Source organism: Brachyhypopomus gauderio, unplaced genomic scaffold, assembly GCF_052324685.1.
Source record: "Brachyhypopomus gauderio isolate BG-103 unplaced genomic scaffold, BGAUD_0.2 sc52, whole genome shotgun sequence".
Lineage (NCBI taxonomy): Eukaryota > Metazoa > Chordata > Actinopteri > Gymnotiformes > Hypopomidae > Brachyhypopomus > Brachyhypopomus gauderio.
The window spans coordinates 2,562,664-2,586,769 of record NW_027506877.1 but is presented as its reverse complement, the minus strand read 5'-3'; the positions used below and the strand labels follow the sequence as shown (position 1 = coordinate 2,586,769).

General features: G+C 42.9%; 3 protein-coding genes across 6 annotated transcripts in view; all 3 read right to left on the bottom strand.

The window, feature by feature from the left end:
• Positions 1-812: 812 nt before the first annotated feature.
• LOC143488570 (transmembrane protein 185A-like) lies at positions 813-5,448 on the bottom strand. Of its 2 annotated transcripts, XM_076987359.1 has the most exons (8): positions 5,324-5,448; positions 4,252-4,311; positions 3,765-3,941; positions 3,372-3,579; positions 3,182-3,265; positions 2,746-2,922; positions 2,456-2,579; positions 813-2,337 (listed from the first exon to the last, which is right to left on the bottom strand). In XM_076987359.1, the coding sequence occupies exons 2-8, from the start codon at positions 4,287-4,289 to the stop codon at positions 2,096-2,098; spliced, it is 1,050 nt and encodes a 349-aa protein (XP_076843474.1). In that variant the 5' UTR covers positions 4,290-4,311; positions 5,324-5,448; the 3' UTR covers positions 813-2,095. The 2 variants fall into 2 exon arrangements, with proteins under 2 accessions (XP_076843474.1, XP_076843475.1); XM_076987360.1 differs by lacking the exon at positions 4,252-4,311 and having other exon boundaries at positions 5,320-5,413.
• A 1,391-nt stretch (positions 5,449-6,839) lies between these two features.
• On the bottom strand, positions 6,840-9,002 carry ankrd46b (ankyrin repeat domain 46b). The gene is made up of 4 exons (XM_076987433.1): positions 8,868-9,002; positions 7,812-8,154; positions 7,443-7,601; positions 6,840-7,237 (listed from the first exon to the last, which is right to left on the bottom strand). Exons 2-4 carry the CDS (start codon positions 8,120-8,122, stop codon positions 7,021-7,023), a joined length of 687 nt encoding a protein of 228 aa, XP_076843548.1. The 5' UTR covers positions 8,123-8,154; positions 8,868-9,002; the 3' UTR covers positions 6,840-7,020.
• Positions 9,003-10,971: 1,969 nt separating this feature from the next.
• col4a6 (collagen, type IV, alpha 6) overlaps positions 10,972-24,106 on the bottom strand; it is a 73,436-nt gene continuing 60,301 nt past the window's right edge. For all 3 annotated transcript variants that reach the window (XM_076987470.1, XM_076987472.1, XM_076987471.1), the window contains 21 exons: positions 23,790-23,897; positions 22,291-22,509; positions 21,840-21,998; positions 20,042-20,209; positions 19,803-19,946; positions 19,572-19,685; positions 19,201-19,382; positions 18,693-18,756; positions 18,525-18,599; positions 18,309-18,416; positions 18,059-18,166; positions 17,666-17,737; positions 16,940-17,059; positions 16,520-16,636; positions 16,153-16,314; positions 15,937-16,035; positions 15,501-15,647; positions 15,200-15,316; positions 13,286-13,477; positions 12,832-13,118; positions 10,972-12,629 (listed from right to left, as the gene is read on the bottom strand). In XM_076987470.1, coding sequence (XP_076843585.1) covers positions 12,369-12,629; positions 12,832-13,118; positions 13,286-13,477; positions 15,200-15,316; positions 15,501-15,647; positions 15,937-16,035; positions 16,153-16,314; positions 16,520-16,636; positions 16,940-17,059; positions 17,666-17,737; positions 18,059-18,166; positions 18,309-18,416; positions 18,525-18,599; positions 18,693-18,756; positions 19,201-19,382; positions 19,572-19,685; positions 19,803-19,946; positions 20,042-20,209; positions 21,840-21,998; positions 22,291-22,509; positions 23,790-23,897 — 3,023 coding nt within the window. In that variant the 3' untranslated portion in view covers positions 10,972-12,368. The remainder of the gene's footprint in view (positions 12,630-12,831; positions 13,119-13,285; positions 13,478-15,199; positions 15,317-15,500; positions 15,648-15,936; positions 16,036-16,152; positions 16,315-16,519; positions 16,637-16,939; positions 17,060-17,665; positions 17,738-18,058; positions 18,167-18,308; positions 18,417-18,524; positions 18,600-18,692; positions 18,757-19,200; positions 19,383-19,571; positions 19,686-19,802; positions 19,947-20,041; positions 20,210-21,839; positions 21,999-22,290; positions 22,510-23,789; positions 23,898-24,106) is intronic.

Below are 24,106 nucleotides of genomic sequence, written 5' to 3'. Positions count from 1 at the left end.
CATTGTGCTGTTCTGTCATGGATTCCATTCTTTGTTGGTGTTTTTTCAAACGATTTTACACCTCATTATTGGATCAAGTTTGTAAAAGCATCCACTGTGGGAAAGACTTCTTTTCCAACCATTTCTCCATTTCTAGACATCCACAACCTTTTTATTGAGGTCTTCAGGAATCTCGTTTCTGTTGCATGATATGCCTCAACAACCTGTGTACTGCCAAGTCCTCTCTGACTTAAAACCCAAAGTTAGACTTTTGATTGGACATGGTATATCCACATCACGGTTGTTACATGGAGCACTCACACTGGGTACTGATCCTAATGGACTCTTCCCTTCCACAACCACTTTGGTTCTGTTGCCTTAGTTCATTTGGCTTGCTCGTGATTTCGCTGCAAGACTGCAATTTAATTTAACTACATTACGTCAGTAGCATTCAGCTAATACAAGAGTGCTTTTTTTCCCCCAAAGCGTCTGTGGATGCTACATCTCTGGAATTTTACACCCATGCGCTCACCTTCATTCACACCATATACACACAGTCATTCTCGCACAGTCACTCTCTCTCACACACACCATACACACTACAATATCACCACATCATATACACACCATATACACTACACACCTTCATACACACCCCATACATTACCACACACAGCTTAATACACACTAAACTCTACACACATTACACTCTAGGTCACACCTTTTCAAGCCCTATAATATTTCTTTCAGGAAATATTTCCTCATATACACAAACTCATCCAAACCTCTCAACTCAACTCATTAGCAGATGTGCACTCTCTATTATAAACATCTTTAAATAAACGTTTATCAAAATTTTTTATTAAAAGATGAAAAACAAGAGAAATTAGCCAACAAAAATACTTTGTTGTATGTGGTAAAATTTGTAAGATGATAGAAGCATTGCAGAGATGGATTAACCAATTATTCTGTTTTTTTAGGCCATTAGGTTAACCTATGAGCATTCTAAAGTCATAACTGTGTCCTGCACTAAATAACATTAGGTGGCGTTAAGTTTAAGGAAATTCTGTTTTACTCTCAGATGAACATATCGCATACTGAACAGTCAAAAGGAGAAGTTGGAAAATTATACATACATAGGTTGACACCACTTAAACATGTTACAAGATGAACACAAAAAACTTCAACGAGTAGAAACACTGTTGGACCAGTCTTAACAGGGATGACGGAGCAACACTGTTCAGAGGAGGCTCAGACCTGCTGAGCCCGGTCCACATTCAGCCCTTCCTGCAGTATGAGGACCATGAGATAAGCCTCTTCCACTCTCCCACCAACCAGTGGTGAGGTTCCCCAAAGCCTTCTAGCAAAATTAGCCTTTTAAGATGGCGAGTCATCATTCTTAACACACTTTTAACGCTATGCTTTTAGGAAACGGGTCCCAAAGCAATCTATGGAAAAAAGCAGCATTGCATTACCTGTTGTATAATCTGTAACAGATTTTAAGGAAAGGTCTGTAAAAAATATAAATACATAAAAAAATATTTAAAACTAGATATGGTGTTTTAGAACTACAACCCTGTTAGTTCTGAGTATATGACACATTGCTGAAGCCTTCTGAAGACTTCTTTAAAAAAATCACTAAAAGCAGTACCTCATCCAAACTTTCATTGCATAAAAAGGTGCTGATAGAATACTGAACATGGCCAAAAGCAAGTGCCAATACCCATTTACATATTAGGGCCAATATCAGGGATTTAAAGTGCTTTAGGATTAAGGCACACACAACTGTGTGTCATCCAAACTGTGTGGTGAATTGTGAATTTAAACCATGACAGTTCTGAGGAATAAGTAACTTTTACATTAAAGCTATACGGCCTTCAGCTGTCTTATATTCCAACTCTTAACATTGGTCTGTTTATACAGTTGAGAAGCAGTAGTGACGCACTAATCTGACTACTCACACCAATTCTATACCACAATTCTCTTTATCATTAAAAAGGCCATAAGTCATCAAATATTCCTGCAAAAAATAAAATAAAAATCTGAAAAGAACAGAAAACAAAACTCTTTGTTCCAAGCCCTCTGTAGTCTGCACAGTCCTGGGAGGAACACAGTTTTAATCAGGCATGTCTATGGACAGTTTAGGGGGGGGCCCAAAATATTTTCCAGAACTTGGCACGTTCACCTCTTTGTGCAGGAACATGGAGGTGTTTTTCTGAGGTTCGGGAATGGCAGCCATCTCCTCTAAGGCTTCTGAATCATCACGCTGCAGGTTGTGTGAGATGTTGCCATACTCTCGCAGGAAGGGGAGGAGTTTTAGCAGGAAGTGGCAGAAATCTTTGCGAATGCCAAACCACCCTGTGCCAAAGACAGTGTCCTATTATGTCATCGTCACAATGCCATAAATAAAGAGCAGAGCAGTCAAGAACAATTAATCCAAAGCATCTCGTAATTCTACAGATTCATAATTACGCACAGTGATTCCCGCCCTTTAGCCCCAAGGTGCTGGCCAACAGAATGACCAACGAGATCCACAAAGGCACAAACACAGAAACAAAGCTCAGTTTGTTATGGCCGTCCAGCTTATGCACCAGCAAGACCTGAAGGAGAGAACAAGAAGAGTTTAAATCTATCTTTACAATGAAGAGCCATCATAACTAATTAGCAGGGTTTCCTCCTCCAGCCAGTGCTTTACATTACTCCTGAAGTCTGCCACGTGTTGCTAAGCTAGGTTAGCACACATGGACTCAGAAGAAAACGAGCAACCTCGAAGATGAGGAGATGCACCACGATGGCCATCCAGCGCAGAGCCATGGTGACGTAGGTCCGCCGCTGCTCAGTGACCATGTCCACAGAGTGGAGGAAGAGCATGGAGCAGATGATGTAGTAGAGCACCACCAGGCACAGGAAAGACATGAGGATCCACAGAGGCACACACACCACCTACAAACCAACAGCATTTAGCAAGTGTGTGTTGTAACGGTGTTACTGAGAAATAAGTTAGTGACAAAAAAAAAACCACAAGCTTCTCAATTTTTTAAAGAGAATGACAGTGATAAATGCTGGGTTGTGAGGTTTATCTATTTAATGTGTGCAAAAAAAGTGCATTTTTAGTTTCCCTCAATGAAATGCACTTGGAAGCTATTACCCATCTACACATATAGCATGCTGGAGGTAGCTGAGTGCAAAAGGGATCTTATACCAGCCAAGACCAGCTGATGATTTTGTCTAGCCGTAGGGCAATGAAGATGAACTGGAGGATGTTAGCTGAGCACATTATCTCCAGCTGAAGAGAGAGAGAGAAAAAGCATGACGAATGTGAAAACTTCAAATGTGTTCATTTTACATTTCCACACCGAACTGCTGCGTTTGTGCACACGCTCGCTTCACACCTCCAGGGAGCGATCATGGCGGAATCCCCACACACAGGCAGCCACAGACAGAGGGGAGACGAAGAAGAGGGGCATGAAGACAAGTAACCAGACGTAGGAGCCCCTTTCAATCCTGTCACACACTAGCACTTCAAATATTAACAGTAGAACATGGATGCCTGCTGCGATCAGCATGGCTTTGAACTCCACACACATCTCGCCCTCCGCTCTGTAAACACACGCACACACAAAACAATGAAAGAATCATGAGTAAAGACCAAGTTGCAAATAATCACAATAAAGTCGATACATCTTTAATGAGATCACGTATTGAAAAATGGTTGACGAACTGTTTATTAGAGTGTTAAAGTGACGAAGCTTAAGACATTTTAAAGCTATTAATTGAAAACGCACCTGTATCGTGGGTTGTGAGCCCAGACACCGGTACCAACACAGGCACCGAGAACAACCATAACTTTCCACAGCCAAATTGGCAGGAACACGACCCAGTAGCTCCACTGGATGTGTCCATCGAGCCTCAGGACCAGCAACACGGAGAATAACAGAAGGGAGGCGTAAATGAGGAACTTGCTGTGGAAGAGAGAACACACACAGATGTCATTACAGAAGTGTCCAGCACTTTGGGGTGTCAGCAGGAAATAAAGACACAACTTTGTGGTAAAGACACTTTAATGTCAGCCTAAATTCATTTGTGTGTGTCTGATACAGCTAGCTAACAACAATAAGAGAAATACACAAGGGCAGAGCTAGAGATAAACAGATGTTGGAATGTCACCGAATGTGAGAGTATAAGGACAGCTAGCTTAGCCAGGGTGGCAACAGAAAGTGAAATCTACACTTGCAAAGTTAGCGAGCAGGCTAAATCAACAGTTCCATTCACCTGGGATTAAAATCCTGGAACAGTCCTCTAAGATTCATGATTAAAAACACCTTTACCGTAGTGATGGGACATCTGAAGCTAGGCTTCGAAGCGTGTACCGAGTAAAAAGGGGCGTGTCCGATGAAGCCCCGCTTCGGAGCTTGTGTCATATTGAGCAAAATCACGTGATCAGCAACAAACGAGGCCTCGCATTACATCGGCCACGTCATTGCTTCATTTTGCGTATCGTTTTTCAAAATAAAAGCGCTATGAACCCTGTTGCTTCGTGGGTTGTAGTAGGTGGTTAAATTTAAAATCTGGAACGTTCTAAATTCTTTTTTTGTTTGATCAGGATGTATATCAGATTCACACATCAAAAACAGACTAAAAACCATTGGAAGAGGCAAACCTTATTTGTAATGTTAAAAACATTTTACGTTTGGCAGACGCCCTTATCCAGAGCGACTTACATTTTATCTCATTTTTATATAAGTGAGCAATTGGGGGTTAAGGGGCACCTCAGTCATGGCCTCAGGTCTGGGGATCGAACCCACGACCCTCCGGTTACAAGACCAATTCCCTAACCACTTCCCCTTCCCTAACCACCAGGCCATGACTGCCAAACCAGATCTAGAACCCCCAAGAAGCAATTATTTTAAACACATTCTGTTTTTTTTTTTATCATTTTCTAACTCAAAATATTCAGTCTGCCTCAACAATCACTCAATTCCCAATATAGTAAAGTACAACATATCTTCATTGTCAAATAAGTCCATGTGACATACAAGAAAACCCAACACAACCACTAATGGTCAAGGATTAGATTGGCTACAAATCATTTTAATAATTAAAACATGATTTAATTGATTCTCCTGTTACTAAACATGAGTTTGATTGAAACTTTGTGACAATATTGCATTTACAATTATTTGAAAGTATGATCCAACTGAATGACGAAGCTGTTAGTTTCACCAGCAGATGTCACTAGTGAGTGATGAATGAAGCCTCGAGTAATGAACCTTTTTGCAAAGCAAAGGGTTGGAAAGCTTCATTGCTTCAAGAGGCTTCATTTGCCCATCACTACTTTACCGTATACTACGACACCATCGCTTAACGAATAAATAACAAATAGCTGGCTAGTGGTCGTCCACCATAATCTAACTAGAGCTAGTTGTCTTCCTAACCGAGTTCTGTTTTGAACGTTAGTTTCCGGTTCAGTGGAATTGTGGGTAAAGCTCCCGACAAAATAAAAGTAACGAAACGCTGAGACTAAAACGCAGTTTGTGGTCGTTTAATTGTTATATAAATTTGGTTTATCGAGTATGTTGACTTATTTTGCAGAGATCAATAACAAACGCAGAATCAATACTGGTTTCTACTTATGATTTATTACTCATAGTATAATCAGAGAAAGCATTGTACAACAAAAATATAGCAGTAAAGGATGTATGAACATACAAATATCTCAAGGAAAATTAAAATAAGTAATGGCATACAAAAAATGTAACTTCAAGTAAAACACTGGGATTAACTAAAATAACAGCTGTCTGAAATCACATTTGGTTTCATATTTCCAAATCTCTGGGTTTTGTAGCATACATTGCTGAAAGACTACACTATAAAACTCTTAAAAAGGTGCTGTAGTGTTATTACAGAATAATAATAATAAAAAAACATCTTGACAAGCATAAACATGTAGCCCTGTAATCAGATATATATCCTAACTGGCCTTGCATATGAGCAAATAATTGAACTCTTGCAATCAAAGGAAAGACATCACCATATGTTCCGTACGTGCTACACAAGAAAAATTGCACACTAGAATAGGATGCCATTTACAGCACTATTAAAATTGAGCCAACTATGATCAAAATTGCTCTTTAACCAATCAAATACCAGCTGTTTTCTTTGCCTTTTTACTGACTATTCATCTTCATACGCACAGACAAAAAGTTAATTATTCATAATAAGAATTGAGTACAGCTTTTTATGGTAGATTTGTAACATTAGTACATCAAACTGGCATTAAACAGACTTAAGAGATTAAACCATTAAAAAAAGAACAAAATATCCAGGCCAATGACCGAAAAGTACTATAAATTAGTGTCAAACATTGAAGAAAGTGATACACAGCACAGCTGAATGAAGTTATATTTATATAGCGCCTTTTAAGGAAACCAAGGTTTACAATTAACATACACAACAAACACAATTGTCCTTCTATTAAACATTCTAGGATACTAATCCGCACGGAGAGTAGGGGAAATTGCAGTAAATGTACTTGATTCGTATTACTTCTTCCCTTACATACAAATCTGGATTCATTTATACAAGGAACACTTTATTTCCCAGACTTAGGGAAATAAAGCCACAGGAGCTAGCTGTCGCACAGCCTTCATGAACACAGACTACAGCCACGGAGGTCTCAACACTGTGTAATCGTTGCAGACAGAAGCTATAGCTTACAGGTTCATTCCGAAACATTTTAAACACCATCCACAACTTGCCATGAAGTCAAAACAAATACTTCCACAGAGCTGTAAGGACACCTACATGCTCTGAACAGATGGTAACGTTTTTAAAATATTTAATATTTTAAATATTAAAAAAAAAAAAAAAAAAAAAAAAAAAAAAAACAATACTAGCCTCTGTCTGTAAACTTATGGTGTTCCAAATACCATTTGAAGGAGCAGAGTAAACTGAGAACTATTTAATATGAAGAAAACCATTAAATCATACAAAACACAGCTTTGACTTGGGTCTGAGAGTAGATGAGTAGATGTATGGCTCTCAGTGGACCAGCTCCAGCTGGCTGGCTGAGAAGGGCAGCACACCGCTCACATAGTACGCAATGCCCAGAGAGAGCAGGGCAATGACCACCAAGAGCAGGAGAACCCTCCAGAAGCCCAGATCCTCCACAAACTCCTGCCAGGTGGAGCGGAAGCTGGACAGCACACTCTCACTGTTCTGGAGGTTGGGGTTCAGCAGAGAGTGGCTCTCCATCGCACTAGGAATCAGGAATAAGGCATCAGCATGAACTGACAGGCATTGACACACACCGACATGACAGAAAAGAACCTTAGTTGTTATTCTGTTAATCATTTGTGTCATTAACTGTTAAAGGCAAATTATGAAAGGCTTCTGGCATTTATATGAAGTGTTGTTCCATCTACACAACACAGAAGGGATCCTTCTGGGTCTGACCCACTCACCTCTCACTCTCGGCCATCTGCATGGTCTCCAGCTTGGAATGGGCTCCTCTATTGAAGCCCTTCACCTCCTGCTCCTCGAGTCCTTCCAGCAGTCGAATGGCATCTTTATTCACCCCTCGCCGCTTAGCCAGCACCAGAGGGGTCGATCCATTATGATTACTGCTCCCATACAAGAAAACACACGTCGCTTCACAAGCTGCAGGTGACTAAAACAAAGTCTGATCTCATGAGACACATGCTGAAAATGGAATACTATATATTTTCATAAGTGTCCGCCTCACTTTACCACAGTGACTGCTTTATGATGACCGTTAAGAAGGTATTGCTGATAAGGCCCGCGCATGGCTAAACAACTTCCAAATAGCTCACCAGATATCTATCTTGAGGCCATTGGAGACGAGGAACTGAATGGTGTCCACGTGTCCACACAGGTGCAGAGCGGTGTTGCCCTGGTAATCGGTGGCAAGCAGGTCCGCCCCGAACTTGTGCAAGAAGCGGCATATCTCCACGTTGCCACGCGCTGCTGCCAGGTGCAGGCCGGTGCGACCCCGGTTGTCACGGATGTTGGGATCACAGCCAGTCTCTAGGAGGCGCTTGGCGAAGGCCAGGTCGCCATCGATGCAGGCCTGCAGTAACGGCACACTGCTCTGAGACGAGTCATTTATGAAGACATATGACATGTCCGAGTGAGTCTCTGAAAATTCCAGCGTACCTACCGAAGGGGCAGGAAAATGACACGGGTGAATACAGGCAGGTTAGACCTCGCAACCTGCCAAATGCGAGCAAAGTGAAACAACAAAACGTTCATTATGGAAATCAAGAGCTTCAGCCTCACGTACTTAGTTTGGCCTTAGCCAGATTTCTGAGCATTTATCTACTATACCAGCAAAACCATTAAGGACTGAAGCCCTGTGGGGGTGAAGGGGCGTTATGGTCGAACAGGAAGGGCGGAAACACAAGTGTTAGGGTAATAAAGCCCTCTGTGTGGATCACCCAGGTGCAGAAACCTTGCATGGTTCATCACAGCATTTAACTTCCATAAGTATCTACCTAGCTTGCTATCCAAACAGGTTTACTTACTTTATTCGCATAGCTGGCTAACAGTGTGCAAAATTATGAAAATAAACATCTTTAAAAACGTAGTCGTGCTAAATGTTTTCAGTTATCTTTAACATATTGTTTTGCTAGCGGTGAAAGCGTTCATTAGCTAATTAGCACGCTAGCTAATTGAACTATAACGGCACCAGGGGAGTCGCTGGGTCTGAATAAGCTAGCTAGCATGTCGGCTACAGCTAGTACGCAGAGTATTCAAATATCACACTCAAAATAGTTCCCCCAATTAGCCAGCAAGCTAACCCAGTATAGTAAACATCTAACCAGGCTTTTAAATAACTGCCAATGTTATACCTAATAACATTTATTTACCTGTTTCAATGCTTCACCTCAGATGAGAAAATGTTGTCGAAGTTGTTTATATTGGTGCTACAGCTACTGCAGTAACTCTCACGGTAGCTAACTACACCATCACACTGCCATCTGTCGGACTGGAGGATAATGAGGCCTGCCTTATTATATAAAATATATATTGAATTAAAATTGAATGGCCCTAATAAATATGAATATATAAATATATGTTTGTTGTTGTATTGTCTTGTGAATGACACAAGCTCTGATATTTTACTTTCAAGTATTCACTTATTCTGTTTGCTTTAAAAATATGTTCAGATAGAAACATCAGAACTAGTAGTATTTTGCCTTGCAGGAATGTTGACGGTTGCCTTTTTAAAATCATTTTACAGTGGAATAAATAATAACTATGATGCTTAAAACTTCTTCCAGACCCTTTGATTTTATCTCTTTCCTTTTTACAACAAGTGTTACTGCAGTATTCAATCAAACAATCTCCACAAAATAGGAGTGCATGCCGGGGTTACACCGTAATCTGTGAGCAGGTGTTGGGCCCTGTACACTCTCAATGACAGTGGGCCCCTGTAAGTGCCAGTAAGCGAGCCACATGAGAAAAAAATGGGCCCCTCTCCCTACTCTGGCCCTGGGTAGTCAGGTCCACTACCCCCCCCCCCCCCCCCACCCCCCCCACTACCACACCCATGTCACTGAATTCTGTGACTTTAGTCTGTCCATTAACCTACTCTTACTGTTTGGTGTTCACAGATTTTAATTTGACTAATGAAAGGAGGAAGCCAAGACAGACTAGGCTACTTCCAGGAAAATAAATAATAAAAATACCCGTAATGCTGAAATAGCAGGAAGTGCACAGTTCATGATTAAAGTGCTATTTTATTGTGGCAAAATGGCCCATTCCTCATTTTTCATACTAGTGTAGTTCAATTTCTACCACAAGCTCCTTTTAGTAAGCTGCTAAAGTGTTTGGAAATTGCAGTGAATGGTGCTATTGTTTATGGTGCTAAAATATGGTTCTAATGTTGTGTTGGTCTGCTCAGCAATCAAGCTTTAAACATAAAGCATTGTGGTTTTCGTATTGATTTTTTACCCTGATTACAGTGACATGGACACATTTTAATGAGGCACATGCTCCATTAAATTTAATCTAGGTCACCACTGTTTAAAACCATTCATTCCCTAATTCAGTTGTAAATGGAATGTAAACATTGTTTTAGAGCACAAACAGCAACAGACTCTCAATAAAGAGGATGAAGACAGGACTTGCAAACAGAACTCACAGTGACACCCGTGGTGGGCCCAGGCACTCTGAGGGCTTCACTTTAGTCCAACACCCATGAGGTCCGGACAGACTGAAGGCATTGTTAGCATGGCAAATGTAGACTGGATTGTCGACTTGGCCCTACTCAAAATTCATAGCTCATGAATGTTTAGTTTTGTTCCTTGTTTGTGTCCTATATATAACCTGTGTTTGGTTTTCTGTGTTGGTGGTTATTGTGTGTGTATGTAAGTTGGCGTGTTTTGTATGCTTTCTCTCGTATTTAGTTCTGTTTATGTCTGCGTTCCCCATTATAACCCTGCTCTATGTGCTAGTGTTGTTAGCTGTGTATCTGTTGTCTGTGGTTTTGTTTGATGTTACATTGCTTGTTATAGTCATTCTTTCCCCTCCCTTGATTCTATTCAAAAGTATCCTGCGATTGCATCCAGCCCTGCCAGTATACGTTACACATACTACTGTCATTGACTAGTTCAGTGGTTCCCAAAGTGGGGGGCGCGCCCCCTAGGTGGGGCGTGGAGCTATTGCGGGGGGGCGCGGAGCTTGGAAGTAAAACATGTGCACATGTCAATATGGGGGGGGGGGGGGGGGGTGTGTAGGGGGGGGGGGGGGGGGGGCGCAAAAATATTCTCATCTACTAAAGGGGGCCACGGCAGAAAAAGTTTTAAAAGTTTGGGAACCACTGGACTAGTTAATTATGTGCATAAAATATTCATGTTGAATGGGCATAGATTTTAGGGTTGGGAAGACCTAAGGAAGCCTAAAGGTGTGTTTTTGAAGCAACACATTTCAAGGTTTTAAAGTGATAAATGATGAAAGGCGACATTTGAACAGTTCTGAAACTTTAATTTCAATACTTTGTTAGAGAACATATGTAGATAGCACTGTGGAAAAATATTTTCAACAAATACCTGAAATGCATCTGCATCCAGCTTACAGGAAACAAAATAGATCACAAAATCTCAAGTTGTAAAATATACACTGGTGGTTGTCAGTGTAAAAAATGCAAACACCCTATTTTAATAAACATGTATAGATGTATTTACAGAATTTATAAACAACCCTTAGAAAGAGAAATATTTAAAGCTTTCTAAAATATTTTTCTATAAAATGTACACGACATGTACTCTTGATTTGCAGATGACAACTTCTGGCCTGAAGAAAATCAGATGTAAAGTTTACACAGAATCATTTCACATGACACAAAAAAAAAAACAAAACAAAACAGAAAAAGCATTTTCTCAAGGCTATTAAGAAGTTACAAGGCTGTAGTGGATTTGAAAAAACAATGCTGTTTTGACCAGGAATTCTTGTATAGGCAACATTTTGGTGAAACAAAAAAAAAAAAATCACCACTACAATATTGTCTGAGGAGGATGAGATGTATTAATGAATCAGTCATTCATTGAATCAGTCACAGAGGGAGCAATAGTTTGTGCTGATATCACGACTCTTGTTGGAGGTTAAACGTGAGTGAGCGGTGTATAGTCGCTGACTATTGGAACACAGCCTCCATCATAAGCTGTGTGGCCTTTGTGAAGGAGCCACATAAGGGAACTTTAATACATTTGCCCCAGATATTCACATCAGTGCAATACATTAAGGGTAAGCATGTATGGGGTTAGACAAAATGATAAGTGTTAACCACTGGGCACAGTATTACTCTACATAACAAAAGTGCTGGTTTGCCCATTTGCCTAAGAATTATGTTATGTTGTTGGGAATGTTATAGAAACATCACAATATCTTTCTAATAGGCATTTGCAGTGGAGACCAGCACACCTGATACTACCTGAATCTGAAGATTTTTCCATGTGTTACTTTGTAGCTGGAGTCACAACTTAGGGGCCCAGTGCTGTCCCCTGGAGAGTTAAGACGCCGAGGTAGCCATGAGTAAGACAAACTATAACAGGACATAAACAACCAAAAACCAATAATAAAATCAAGCAATGGCATTTTATGAAGCACCGCTGCTGATAAATAAAATGGGGAGAGAATCCCAACATTTAATTTCAGCCCTTTTAAACCGGGGCCCACATGGTCTTGCAGAAAGCACCAGTGATCATTAGGTAGAGAGGGCATGAAGATAGCCAGTCAGTCCATTTGTTTTCTATATATCTGACACACTCCTCCCCTTATCTCTCTCTCCCTCTCTCTCTCTCTCCATTCCTCTTCCACTCCTCCTGTTCCGAGTCCCTCTTGCCTCCTCCGGGCTGCACCTGTACAGGCTACAGGATCTTCATGCACACCTGGCAACGGCTGACGCGGGAGCGATACTGATCCCCCTTTAGTGTCTCGGAGTCAGGGGCGTGTACAAACTGCCCCTCCTCCTCCACCGTGGTCAACCAGAAGCTATGCTTATTGTTGAAGAAGAAGCAGGTACCTCGGGCCCCGTTGCACTCAATGAAGGGCGTAGCGCGAAAGTCCTCCAGACAGGAGCCAGGAGACACCAGCGACTGGCCACCCCCTTCAGCTCCTGCGGCTGTGTGCTAAGCAAAGGAACAAATACAGACGTGTGGTTAAGCTCGAAAGCACCGCACTCAGATATAAAACCGTGCTTAAAACATCTTTGATCACTTAAGACATACTTAAGTGATCTTGCATGGGTGGACACACGTACACATGGGAGCATTTGTATACAGCTGCGTTTGTATGTTTGAGAGACAAGATGACTATGAGTGTGCCTCTCACCATAAGGAAGGAGTACCCGATCCATAAACTTCTCCACCCATGCGGGCAGGAGGGGAGGGTAGTGTCTTGGCTGTGGACGGCCACCGCCATAGCAGGGGCTTCGCACACCGCGCAGCGGCTAATGTACTGCGTGATCTCCTGGCCCGCCACGGGCATCATAGGAATGGACGCTGTGGTGGACAGCCAGTAGGACTTGTCGTTGCGGCTGGCGTAGTAACAGAGGTCGCTAGGCGTGCAGTACAGGAAGGGTATGGTGTTGAAGCGAGGGAGACAGGAGCCGGCGGAGCCTAAGAGAGCGCAGAGGATCATGGGAACACGAAGAAAGAAAAAAAAACACTGCAGAAAATCTCATTGGAAAAAAGCCTGAAAGTTCAAAAATACGCATCTATGCTGCAGCAATGCAAATAATATCTACATGTGTTTGGTGATTTTGCAGGGGTTTCTGATGCGGTACCTAGGTCCTGGTTGTGGGCCTTCTCCTGACCCTCCACGTAAAGCAGGCTGTAGCCGTCCCACAACTTCCCCATGCCCTCAGGGCACATGGGCACACGGCTGGACTGGCTGTGCTTTACCAGAATGTAACCGAAGCCGGCACTGCGTGTGGGCCGGCCCGCGGGACCCGGCTGTCCCCGTTTACCAGGAGCACCTGAGAGATGGCAGGAGGAGCATGTGAGGATATTATAGTAAAAGAGGAGGACATGTGAGTGGTAGCATAAAAACATGGGAAGAGAAATTGAAGGGATGGAGGAAAAGGTGTCACGGACAAGGAGAAGATGGAGAAAAGAAAGGTTGATCATGGAAAATGAAAGATGTGATAACAGGTACAATAAACTGGGAAAAGTGAGCCTTGAGATGTTGTCTACAGAATGTACATCATAAATTAGAATCTTGATCTTGTATATACAGTCTTATGCCTTATTTGAAACTACAGTTAGATGCTATGACACCATATTTTCTTAAGATACAGCCAAAGGTACCACCCCACCACAGCCCCACTTCAGGACCATGGAGAGCGGCTGTACCCAGTGCTTCAGCACCCAGGAGAAGAACAGCAAACAGCACGTGGGGAAAGTCCAGAGAGAGCAATGTATAAAAGTCCCTATGCAAATAAATGTAAAAACATTTCTAGTTTACTGATCAACTACACTGGTGAAAATCTTATTTGGAGACCTTTGTCCTTTTTAACTGAGTGCAGTCAGATGACATTACACTATCTTTGACCCCTTTTGCTTATCGTTTTGGTTGTATGTATGTGCACCTAGGAGTAAGTTTATCTAACCTACAAATATACATTATTATTTGTGATATTTAAAGAAAAAAGGTAGCTACTATGAGGTGAGGAATTGTGGGTTTTAAATATAGACTGTTGTTGCTCAGCTCTTGACGTATCAGCTGATGAAGTTAACTTGACAACTAATTCTAGTGTATTATAATAGTTTTGCTAACCAGCTGCACGCTCACGTTCACTCACAATTTTGTGGAAATATGCATGTTCTTCACAATCACTAGATGATGAACAGTGTTCATGTGTGAAGTGGGTTTATGACTACAAGCTGTAATGTTAAGTTGTAATCCTCTGTTCCTGGTCGATGAACTATTTGGAAACAACAGGACACTACTGACAAAGACAAAGTACAGCTTGATGTTGCCTACAGAAAAGCGTTTTCAGGCTAAACATCAGACCATTTATCAATGACAAACCTAACACAATCATTGTTTTCAAGTGCTGTCTGCAGACTACCAGACAGGATTGGAATGTGTAGGGGCAGAACTGTACAATCAGAACAGAGTTGGTGAACTGACCAATCAGAGAAGACTGGGCCCATCAGGAATGATGGCTTAAAGACACAGAATCTCTATTAAGAGTGTTTCAGAGGGTGCAAAGAGTATTTGAAAAATATAGGAACACATAAATCTGCTCTAGTAGACCATAAAATTAAAATGAAGACTATAAAAACACCCTTTAATGGACTCTGTCAAAGTGTTTCATAACAGACCCTCAAGCTTGGGACTGACCCACCAGAAGTGAGCCCGGGTCTGGAGTGGACACTTTATAACTCTGCACTTATATCTCCTACAAAAGCAATTTCAGACAGCGTATTCAGCTTTTGTTCCCTCCCCTGATAGACCACCCAGCCAGACCCTGAACATTTAAATGCCCAGATAACTGGACAGCCATATGGACGTCCTGCATTTTTATTTTAGCACCTCTGATTGGGAAGGTAATGTGTCTTGACTCTGCTTCCTTGACTGTTCATGCCCTATCTACACTGACACCTGGATAGTACCTTCTTAACACCCCCCCCCCCCCCCCCCACCCACCAAACACCCCCCACCCTCCAACCCTCACCCATCACTCCCAGCTCACCTTGGTAGCCTGTATGCCCATGAAGTCCTGTTTCTCCAGGGTCTCCAGTAGGTCCTGGATGTCCTTCAAGTCCAGTTTGTCCAATATTCCCCAATAATCCAGCCTTTCCTTTTGGACCTACAGATACAGCAGGGTCAAGCTATTTGTGGTGACCTCTACTTGTTCTCTTGCAAGTAAATGCTGTAAACCTTTACAGCAATTAGACAATAACATATGGATATGTAAATATGCATTTATAAATAGATACATACATAAACAATAATAAACAAAATGTAGACACAGTGGATTGTAACAAGTTCACCTGGATGTCCAGAATACCCATCCTGGCCTGGTGGGCCTTCTATACCAACGAGGCCAGCAGGACCATGTGATCCAGGAGACCCAGCAGGCGAGTAAATTTCCCTTGGTGGCAAGAAGGTTCCTGGCAATCCTTTGTGACCAGGCTCACCTGAGTGGAAGATGTTAGATAGGATCAGGGGTTAGGAGATCACCTAAATCAGATGTCGGCATGGGTCACATCCGGATCTCTGACTATCTCTGACCAGTATGTATTGTGCAAAATGTGAAGTATATTAATATGGCCATATTTATATAATTATATTATATATTATGGCCATATGTATATTAATATAAACCATTCCAGTTTCTCATGTGGCCCCTTGGGAAATTTAACTGTCCACTCCAGACAAAAATGCAAAAATGAAAGTGCTAACAGAAGTATCATCTCATTTTCTGACCTCTTAATCCTTTTAGTCCTTTTGGACCATAATACCCTTGGTTCCCGGGCATGCCTGGATGTCCTGGTAGACCACTAGTTCCAGGGTCACCTCGTGATCCTTAGAACAAGAGAGAGAGAGAGAGAGAGAGAGAAGCCAGTGTTCATGGTTGAAACATTAGCGTAGTGATGAAGAAACACATGGACCATTTAGATGATTGGTTGTTTCATAGAGCACCTTTGAGTCCATAACTTCCTTGTTCACCAGGCCCTCCTTGAACTCCGGTTTCACCACGACTTCCAGGTAGTCCAGGGAATCCAGGAGCCCCTCCATCTCCAGTGTCACCCTGGATTGTTCCAGGGCCTGGTGGACCAGGAGGACCAGTGGGGCCAGGTAAACCTATAAAAAGGTGTATTTTACAAGTTCAGCAGGAGTTCCACATATCCCTCATTCAATAGTTCAGCAAGGCGTAGAGAAAGAAGAAAATAATAAAAAAAAAAACATTGCATTAGAAAGAACTGGCATTTTGAATATCTTTTACAGGTGCAAGGTTCAGAAGCTGCAAGGTTCAGAATGATTTAATGATGTAGAGGTAGAATTGTACCATGTTCGCCATCCAATCCTGGAAGACCCGGGTCTCCCACAGGTCCAGGAAAACCAGAAGAAGCAGATGGTCCAGGAAGGCCTGGAGGACCCGGGGAACCCGGCTGTCCAGGGAAACCTATCAAGACCAGAATGAGTGCATCAACTTTTTGTCTTACAGTACATAGCCAATAACTGCATCTACTAGATGTCTTATGTCTATGCTTGCACAGTAAAGTCATCGTCAACATATAAGCATACTTTTTAAAAACCCTAATCCTAACCACTATTGTTGTAATATATTGTCCCTGTTTTATAATCTAGAATTAATTACTTTATTTGTATTTTAAGTACTGTAATATTAGAATATGCCATTTCATCTTAGGACCTCAGAGATGAATCAGCATTTATTCCCAAACGGCGGCCTGATGGTGATCCTCACCACTCTCTCCTTTGAAGCCCTTTTCTCCAGGACGTCCTTGCACTCCAGGCCACGATGAGCCTCTTTCCCCCTTCAGTCCATTTATTCCAGGGTTGCCGGGCCTACCACTCTCTCCCACACCTGTGGACAGAGTCAAGGAAGTTTGCTACGTAACGTACACTCCACTGGAATCCAGATCATATGCCTATAAACAGGGTAATCCACCATAGATTTACTGTTGATGCCAGTCTATATCACTTTGCTCCTGGATATCATTTATACTCAGTGTATGCTAAAACACAGTGGAGCTTTATGACTGAAGTGCACACTGAATTGTAGCTTATGAGGTCTAGCACAGTAGAAATGCGCGGTTGTGCTTAGTCAACCTTCTAACCTCACTAACATTTGCACCTTTAGTAGGTATAAGGCTATGGAGTGTCAATGCAAACCACTGTTTTGCTGAAAAGTCTAACTGTCAACATTAGATTAAGAACCCCCTTATTTATTTATGGTCAGTAAAGTCACAATATCTATAAGTTTGGTACAGTTACATTGTGTGTGTTAATGTTAACCACTCCATGGCACTGGGGGCAGTAGAAATGCACTCAAACCAATACATTTCAATACAGAGTGAAATGTCACTGATTTCATAAGGCAAAGAAGAACCTTCAGAGACCATTGTTTATTAAACCTTTAAAGTCATATATGCTAATGTAAATATGTACTTATAGCTGTAAAAGTGCTCACCAGGTACTCCTGGTTGACCTTTAGGTCCTGGAAGTCCATTGAGTCCATCTAAACCAGGGGAGCCGAGTAACCCTACAGAGGCAACACGCACAGGTGTGTCATGAAACGTACTTGTAGAATCCCAACAGGTATGCAAACCAGTTATTTAAAAATATAACAGAAATGAACAAGTATGATAATGACCACATAATAGAACATTAATAGAAATAGAGATTAGAAATAATGTAGTAACTCGTTATCTCTTGATTATGGTTCTTCAATTGGAACATAAGTTACTGGATAAAGACTGAATAACACAGATTTGGTCACATTCAAAGTGAGACGTGTGATATTGTTATAATGGCAGAACTACGGTATTGATGGAGAATATGATTGTGCTCTAACTAAACTCACCTTTTTGTCCTTGCCAACCTCTACGTCCAAAGTGTCCTGGCTCCCCATCCCGCCCCTTCTGTCCGGGGTAACCACTGCGTCCTGCACTGCCAGGACGCCCAGGCAAACCTAGCAGAGAAGACACACAGAAAATACACAATCTGCTGGACGAGCCAAACGATTTGTTAGATTGATCTTATGTAACATATGATACACTAAAATGTAAAATAGCTCATTAAAATGCTTTTCAAAGACACAGTCAATAGTTTACCGCTGAGTCCTGGTCGTCCTCTGTCTCCCGGTGCTCCTTTCTGCCCAGGAAATCCAGAACTTCCAGGGAAACCAGAAGCGCCTTGTTCACCAACACTACCTTGACGACCTGTGCATAGGGGACGGGGGGGAGGGGACAAATAATGAAGATTTATCTGACTTAATCTAATCACAGGGCAACAGCGGACTGATCAAAGTAGCAGTGCAAATAACGCACCTGGGAATCCCGAATCTCCTAGCAGTCCTTTAGGTCCAGGGGGCCCGGGGGACCCAGTGGATCTTCCCTTCTCACCTTGAAGACACCACGCATGGGAAGGTCAATGATCACCAGCTGAATGGAGGTCAATTTTCAGTTTGTGAGCTTTGCCTGAAAATCACAGCTCACCTTTGTTACCAGGCAGTCCTGGACTGCCCGGCAATCCTGGCAAACCTGGAGATCCATCATCACCCTGCACAAGAGAGCAAAACAACGAATAATCTGCGTTACATAATACGCAAAACAACCTTTGATCCTTTAGGCCTTCCTCCCAAACTGAAAATACAAAAGGCCAAAGCTGCATTTTTGGAGAGCATTTAAAAAGGTGTCTGTAGCTACTGGAATTTTGAAAAATAAACAATATACTGATCCATGTTTCACTGTGAATGTACACAATGTGCTCTGTAACCACTACACTCCAAAATGGTAAAATGACACAAATGATGGTACTAGCTTGAAGCTCTATCACATACAGTGTGTGCACAATATGTAGCATTATAGTTGCTTCCTTTTGAATTTTTTAATGAATTAGGATGATGGCATTTCAATCGAGATAGCTAGTATAGTTTAACCTGTTACAAGTCATTGCAAACAATCTTTTTTGGCCAGTGTAGGTTAAATGATTATGTGGACATACACTGCGTCCAGATACGCCAATGAAACCTATAACACCAGGTGATCCCCTTTGCCCAGGAAAGCCAGGAGATCCTGGGAGCCCTGGTAACCCCGGATCACCCTTGGAGCCCTTGATTTGAGAAGGAGGTCCAGGAAGACCAGGTAAGCCCAGACTACCAGGCAGACCTGTGGGTCCCTTATCACCTAATGGAAAAAAAATGCCATTAGCACCTGCTGAGATGAGAGATTATTGCATGAAGAGCAAACTAAAGTGATTTATAAGGCTGAGGTTTTTCAGTTTACATTGATGGGTCTCTTGGACTCAGGTTTGACATGATGCTAAAACTCTGCTTCCTGTCAGAGATGGAGTGAGTCAGGACCGTGTTTCAGTACCTCTTGGTCCTGTGAACCCTGGAGATCCAGAAGCTCCAGGAGTCCCTCGATCACCTTTCTGCACTAAACCATACGGGGGGAATTGTCCTGCCCTGCCCGGTTCCCCACGGTCCCCTAACACACACACACACACACACACACACACACACACACACACACACACACAGTTAAACCCTGTACCTCACTGTTATCTTGAAGTACAGATATCTTCTCTCAGTGTTTCTGCGATACCTTTGGCTCCCCATCCTCCATCGCTCCCAGGTTCACCATCTTGTCCCGGGAATCCAGGCAGTCCTTTACTGCCAGGCTGTCCAGGACCTCCAGGACGTCCAGGTGTCCCATGAAACCCCACCAACCCAGGGTGACCCTTCTCTCCTGGGAGGAATCAAGAGTCTGTGGTTAAAAAGGACTAACAGTGGCGTAATATACTGTAGTGAATGTGGTGAAAATGGCATTAGAACACATCGGACCTTTCCTCCCTGGACGTCCTGGGATTCCACTGCGTATTGGGCCAGGGGGTCCAGGGAGTCCCCTTGAGCCCTGTGATCCTGGACGTCCAGGCTGGCCAGGAGGGCCCTTCTTTCCAGTGAAGGCTGGGCGTCCTGCATCACCTTTTGAGCCCTTATGACCTGGAAAACCTTGGGGATCACCAACACTGGAGTCAACATACAGTATGTGGTATGATGGTCTCATATTAATGATACGAACCTGTCATATAATATATATATATATATATATATATATATATATATATATATATATATATATATATATATATATATATATATAATGTATGTGTGTGTGTGTGTGTGTGTGTGTGTGTGTGAGTGATTTGATACATATTACAATTAATGACTTTAGTTTTGGATTTCACACAAGCGGACTAGGGTTGCAGCAATGTAATGGGCTGAGGTCTAGTTAGTATTGCTTAATTTCATTAGTATTGCTTAAATACATTAGTATGCATTATAACACTGGGAGCTGACACAGTCATTACTACCATTATATGCCCCTGCACACATACACACTCATTTAAAACACAACGCTACAGAAATATTTATGTCATGTGATTTGCATCATACCGAGCATGAGAGTTAATGCATGAACCTTTGAACATCATTTTCAACTTAAATTACAAATTAATATATTTCAGCCTGTAACTAAGAGGATGATTGTTTATTAGAGACACAGCCAAAACGTATTTGCTGATGGAAATCACCCCCCCTTAGGCATGCACCCCCAGGTTAGGCACTCCCCACCCCACCCCTGTTAGGCATGCAACCCCTCACATGGTGCTTTGCTTAGGAGCGCTGACAAACGTTTTAATGCTCTAGGAAGGTGTACAGGGTTGAGAATATTTCTCACCTTGGCAGCCTAGAGAGGCGACCCAGCACCAAGAACAGAGACACCAGGTGGAAGAGAGACACCAAGTGGAAGGGATGAGAAGATGGAGATGGTGGAGATGGTGACAGACAGAGACACAGAGAGAGAGAGACAGTCAGAGAGACACGAGTGAAGGAGTTCAGGGAAAAGAGGATTCAAAAGATATATCTGTGAGAAAGCTCAGTGGTCCTACTGACAAAGACAAGTGCAGTCAGGGGACATGGATTACAGTTATTAAAATCTCCAGTTTTTCTGTATGTAGACTACAGGCCCTAAGTATGAAATCAAGCAATGATCCTCTTAACTGGGATTAAACGGGAATTGTGATTTTACTATGCAATGGAATATCAATCCAAACATACAAAACTTTGTCAGAAAGATGTACTATAGAAAATGGTGCAACCCACAGTCACTATATTTCTCACCAACCAATTTCCTGTGGTTGAGGTGGAGCACTTAAAAGAATAAAAGAAAAAGACTCCTAGATGAAGATAATGGTCTGGGATGTCACGTCTACCATGTACATACTGAAGCTTTCTAAAAGCTCAAATTCAAGGCTGCAATTGAAGCTAAAGAAGATCAGAATCCGTTTAAATGAACTATATATAAATATATGTATCACGTACTACATAATCTGTATGTGCAACTAAGCTACCCATAATTTGTACCTATGGTGTGATATGTGACAGAAATACATGCACAGATGCATTACATAAAATGACTTGTGAGGGTTTAGATTAGTTGGAGAGGTGAATATCTGACATATATAATCAGAAGTGGTCAACATTCTCAAAGGACAAGAGACAAGAACAGGAGTAGAAAACCAAAGAGGGGGAACGGGAGTATTGCTAAGATAAGGGATCGTCTCCATGCTGCCGTGCACACCTGGAGGTCCACGGAGCCCAGGGCTGCCAGGTAGGCCTCGCTCTCCGATCCTTCCAGGAGAGGTTGGAACAGTCGACGCTGGCCGTCCTGCTGTCCCTTTAGGGCCCATCACGCCTTTCTGACCTTTCACCCCAGGAACACCGCTGCGCCCCTCAAAACCTGCAAAAAAAGTACTTATCTAAATGCCACAATACTCAATAATCAATACTCAAACATATGTTACAAATGTGTTATTGGTATTATTACATATGAATGAATTATGGCATAGTCTTTCAAATTAATGTTTGTAGACATTGTTTGTGCTGTGTTACTCTTAATCCCTGATTTATTTATAGGTAGACAGCAGCGGCCTAATATTGTCAGCATCCCTAATTAAGCAGACTGCACTGATGGCTAGCTGTATAAATCACCCTCAGCATGAGCAGATCTGAGATGATGGCACCAGACCTACCACTTCCACCGGGTAATCCAGGAGTTCCCTGTTGCCCCTTGTCTCCGGGCTCTCCGGGATACCCTGGAACTCCTGGGAGTCCCGGGACAGCCCCAAAGACCTCGCCACGTTCACCTTTTTGTCCTGGTAACCCGGGTAACCCAGGTTTACCTGGAGTCCCCGCCAAGCCAAAGCCCGTACGACCGGGCAAACCGGGATCTCCTCGTTGTCCAGTGAAACCTGTGAAGTCCATTGTACAGAATTAACTCAATAACACATTAAAAAACATGGATCACTAGTATAACAAACATAATAATTAGCCTGTTTTCATGTATGCACAAAGTCTGAAAACATGGCACTATAATGTACTGGTGCCGTTTCATGACAGCTTGAAGTAGTATTGTGGTATTGGAAAGGTTGATGTATTTCACAGTGACTGGGGCTGGAAAGGTTGGTGCCAAGCAACAGGAGGCCCATGTCCAGGGGCATGCGCTAGTCAAGGTGATGCTAATATCAGGATGAAGACTGTGAAAGGTGTTTGAGGACAACATGTATGTTGGGATCATACCCTGAGGTCCTGGTACCAGGTGGGGAGGGTTGTGTTATGTGGGATCATACCCTGAGGTCCTGGTACCAGGTGAGGAGGGTTGTGTTATGTGGGATCATACCCTGAGGTCCTGGTACCAGGTGGGGAGGGTTGTGTTATGTGGGATCATACCCTGAGGTCCTGGTACCAGGTGGGGAGGGTTGTGTTATGTGGGATCATACCCTGAGGTCCTGGTACCAGGTAGGGGGGGTTGTGTTATGTGGGATCATATCCTGAGGTCCTGGTACCAGGTGGGGAGGGTTGTGTTATGTGGGATCATACCCTGAGGTCCTGGTACCAGGTGGGGAGGGTTGTGTTATGTGGGATCATACCCTGAGGTCCTGGTACCAGGTAGGGGGGGTTGTGTTATGTGGGATCATACCCTGAGGTCCTGGTACCAGGTGGGGGGGGGTTGTGTTATGTGGGATCATACCCTGAGGTCCTGGTACCAGGTGAGGAGGGTTGTGTTATGTGGGATCATACCCTGAGGTCCTGGTACCAGGTGAGGAGGGTTGTGTTATGTGGGATCATACCCTGAGGTCCTGGTACCAGGTGGGTAGGGTTGTGTTATGTGGGATCATACCCTGAGGTCCTGGTACCAGGTGGGGAGGGTTGTGTTATGTGGGATCATACCCTGAGGTCCTGGTACCAGGTAGGGGGGGTTGTGTTATGTGGGATCATACCCTGAGGTCCTGGTACCAGGTGGGGGGGGGTTGTGTTATGTGGGATCATACCCTGAGGTCCTGGTACCAGGTGAGGAGGGTTGTGTTATGTGGGATCATACCCTGAGGTCCTGGTACCAGGTGAGGAGGGTTGTGTTATGTGGGATCATACCCTGAGGTCCTGGTACCAGGTGGGGTGGGTTGTGTTATGTGGGATCATACCCTGAGGTCCTGGTACCAGGTGGGGAGGGTTGTGTTATGTGGGATCATACCTTGAGGTCCTGGTACACCTCCACTGCCTGGCTCTCCTTTTTCACCCTTTGACCCATCAAAACCAGGATGTCCTCTTAATCCTGGAGGACCGGAAATACCCTTGGACCCTAACACACACACACACACACACACACACACACACACACACACACACACACACACACACACACACACACACACACACACACACACACACACACACACACACACACACACAGATTTAAAATGATGTGCCCTTGAGCAAGGCCCTTAACCCTCAATTGCTCACTTGTATAAAAATTAGATAAAAATGTAAGTCGCTCTGGATAAGGGCGTC

Coding starts and splice junctions, on each gene's coding strand:
- LOC143488570 (XM_076987359.1), bottom strand. CDS start 4,289: ATGAATCTTAGAGGACTGTTCCAGGATTTTAATCCCAG. Junction 3,580..3,764: donor GCTCACAACCCACGATACAG/GTGCGTTTTCAA, acceptor GTGTGTTTACAG/AGCGGAGGGCGAGATGTGTG. Junction 2,923..3,181: donor TCATCAGCTGGTCTTGGCTG/GTATAAGATCCC, acceptor GTTGGTTTGTAG/GTGGTGTGTGTGCCTCTGTG.
- ankrd46b (XM_076987433.1), bottom strand. CDS start 8,122: ATGTCATATGTCTTCATAAATGACTCGTCTCAGAGCAGTGTGCCGTTA. Junction 7,602..7,811: donor GGCCTCAAGATAGATATCTG/GTGAGCTATTTG, acceptor GTATGGGAGCAG/TAATCATAATGGATCGACCC. Junction 7,238..7,442: donor CAGATGGCCGAGAGTGAGAG/GTGAGTGGGTCA, acceptor CCTGATTCCTAG/TGCGATGGAGAGCCACTCTC.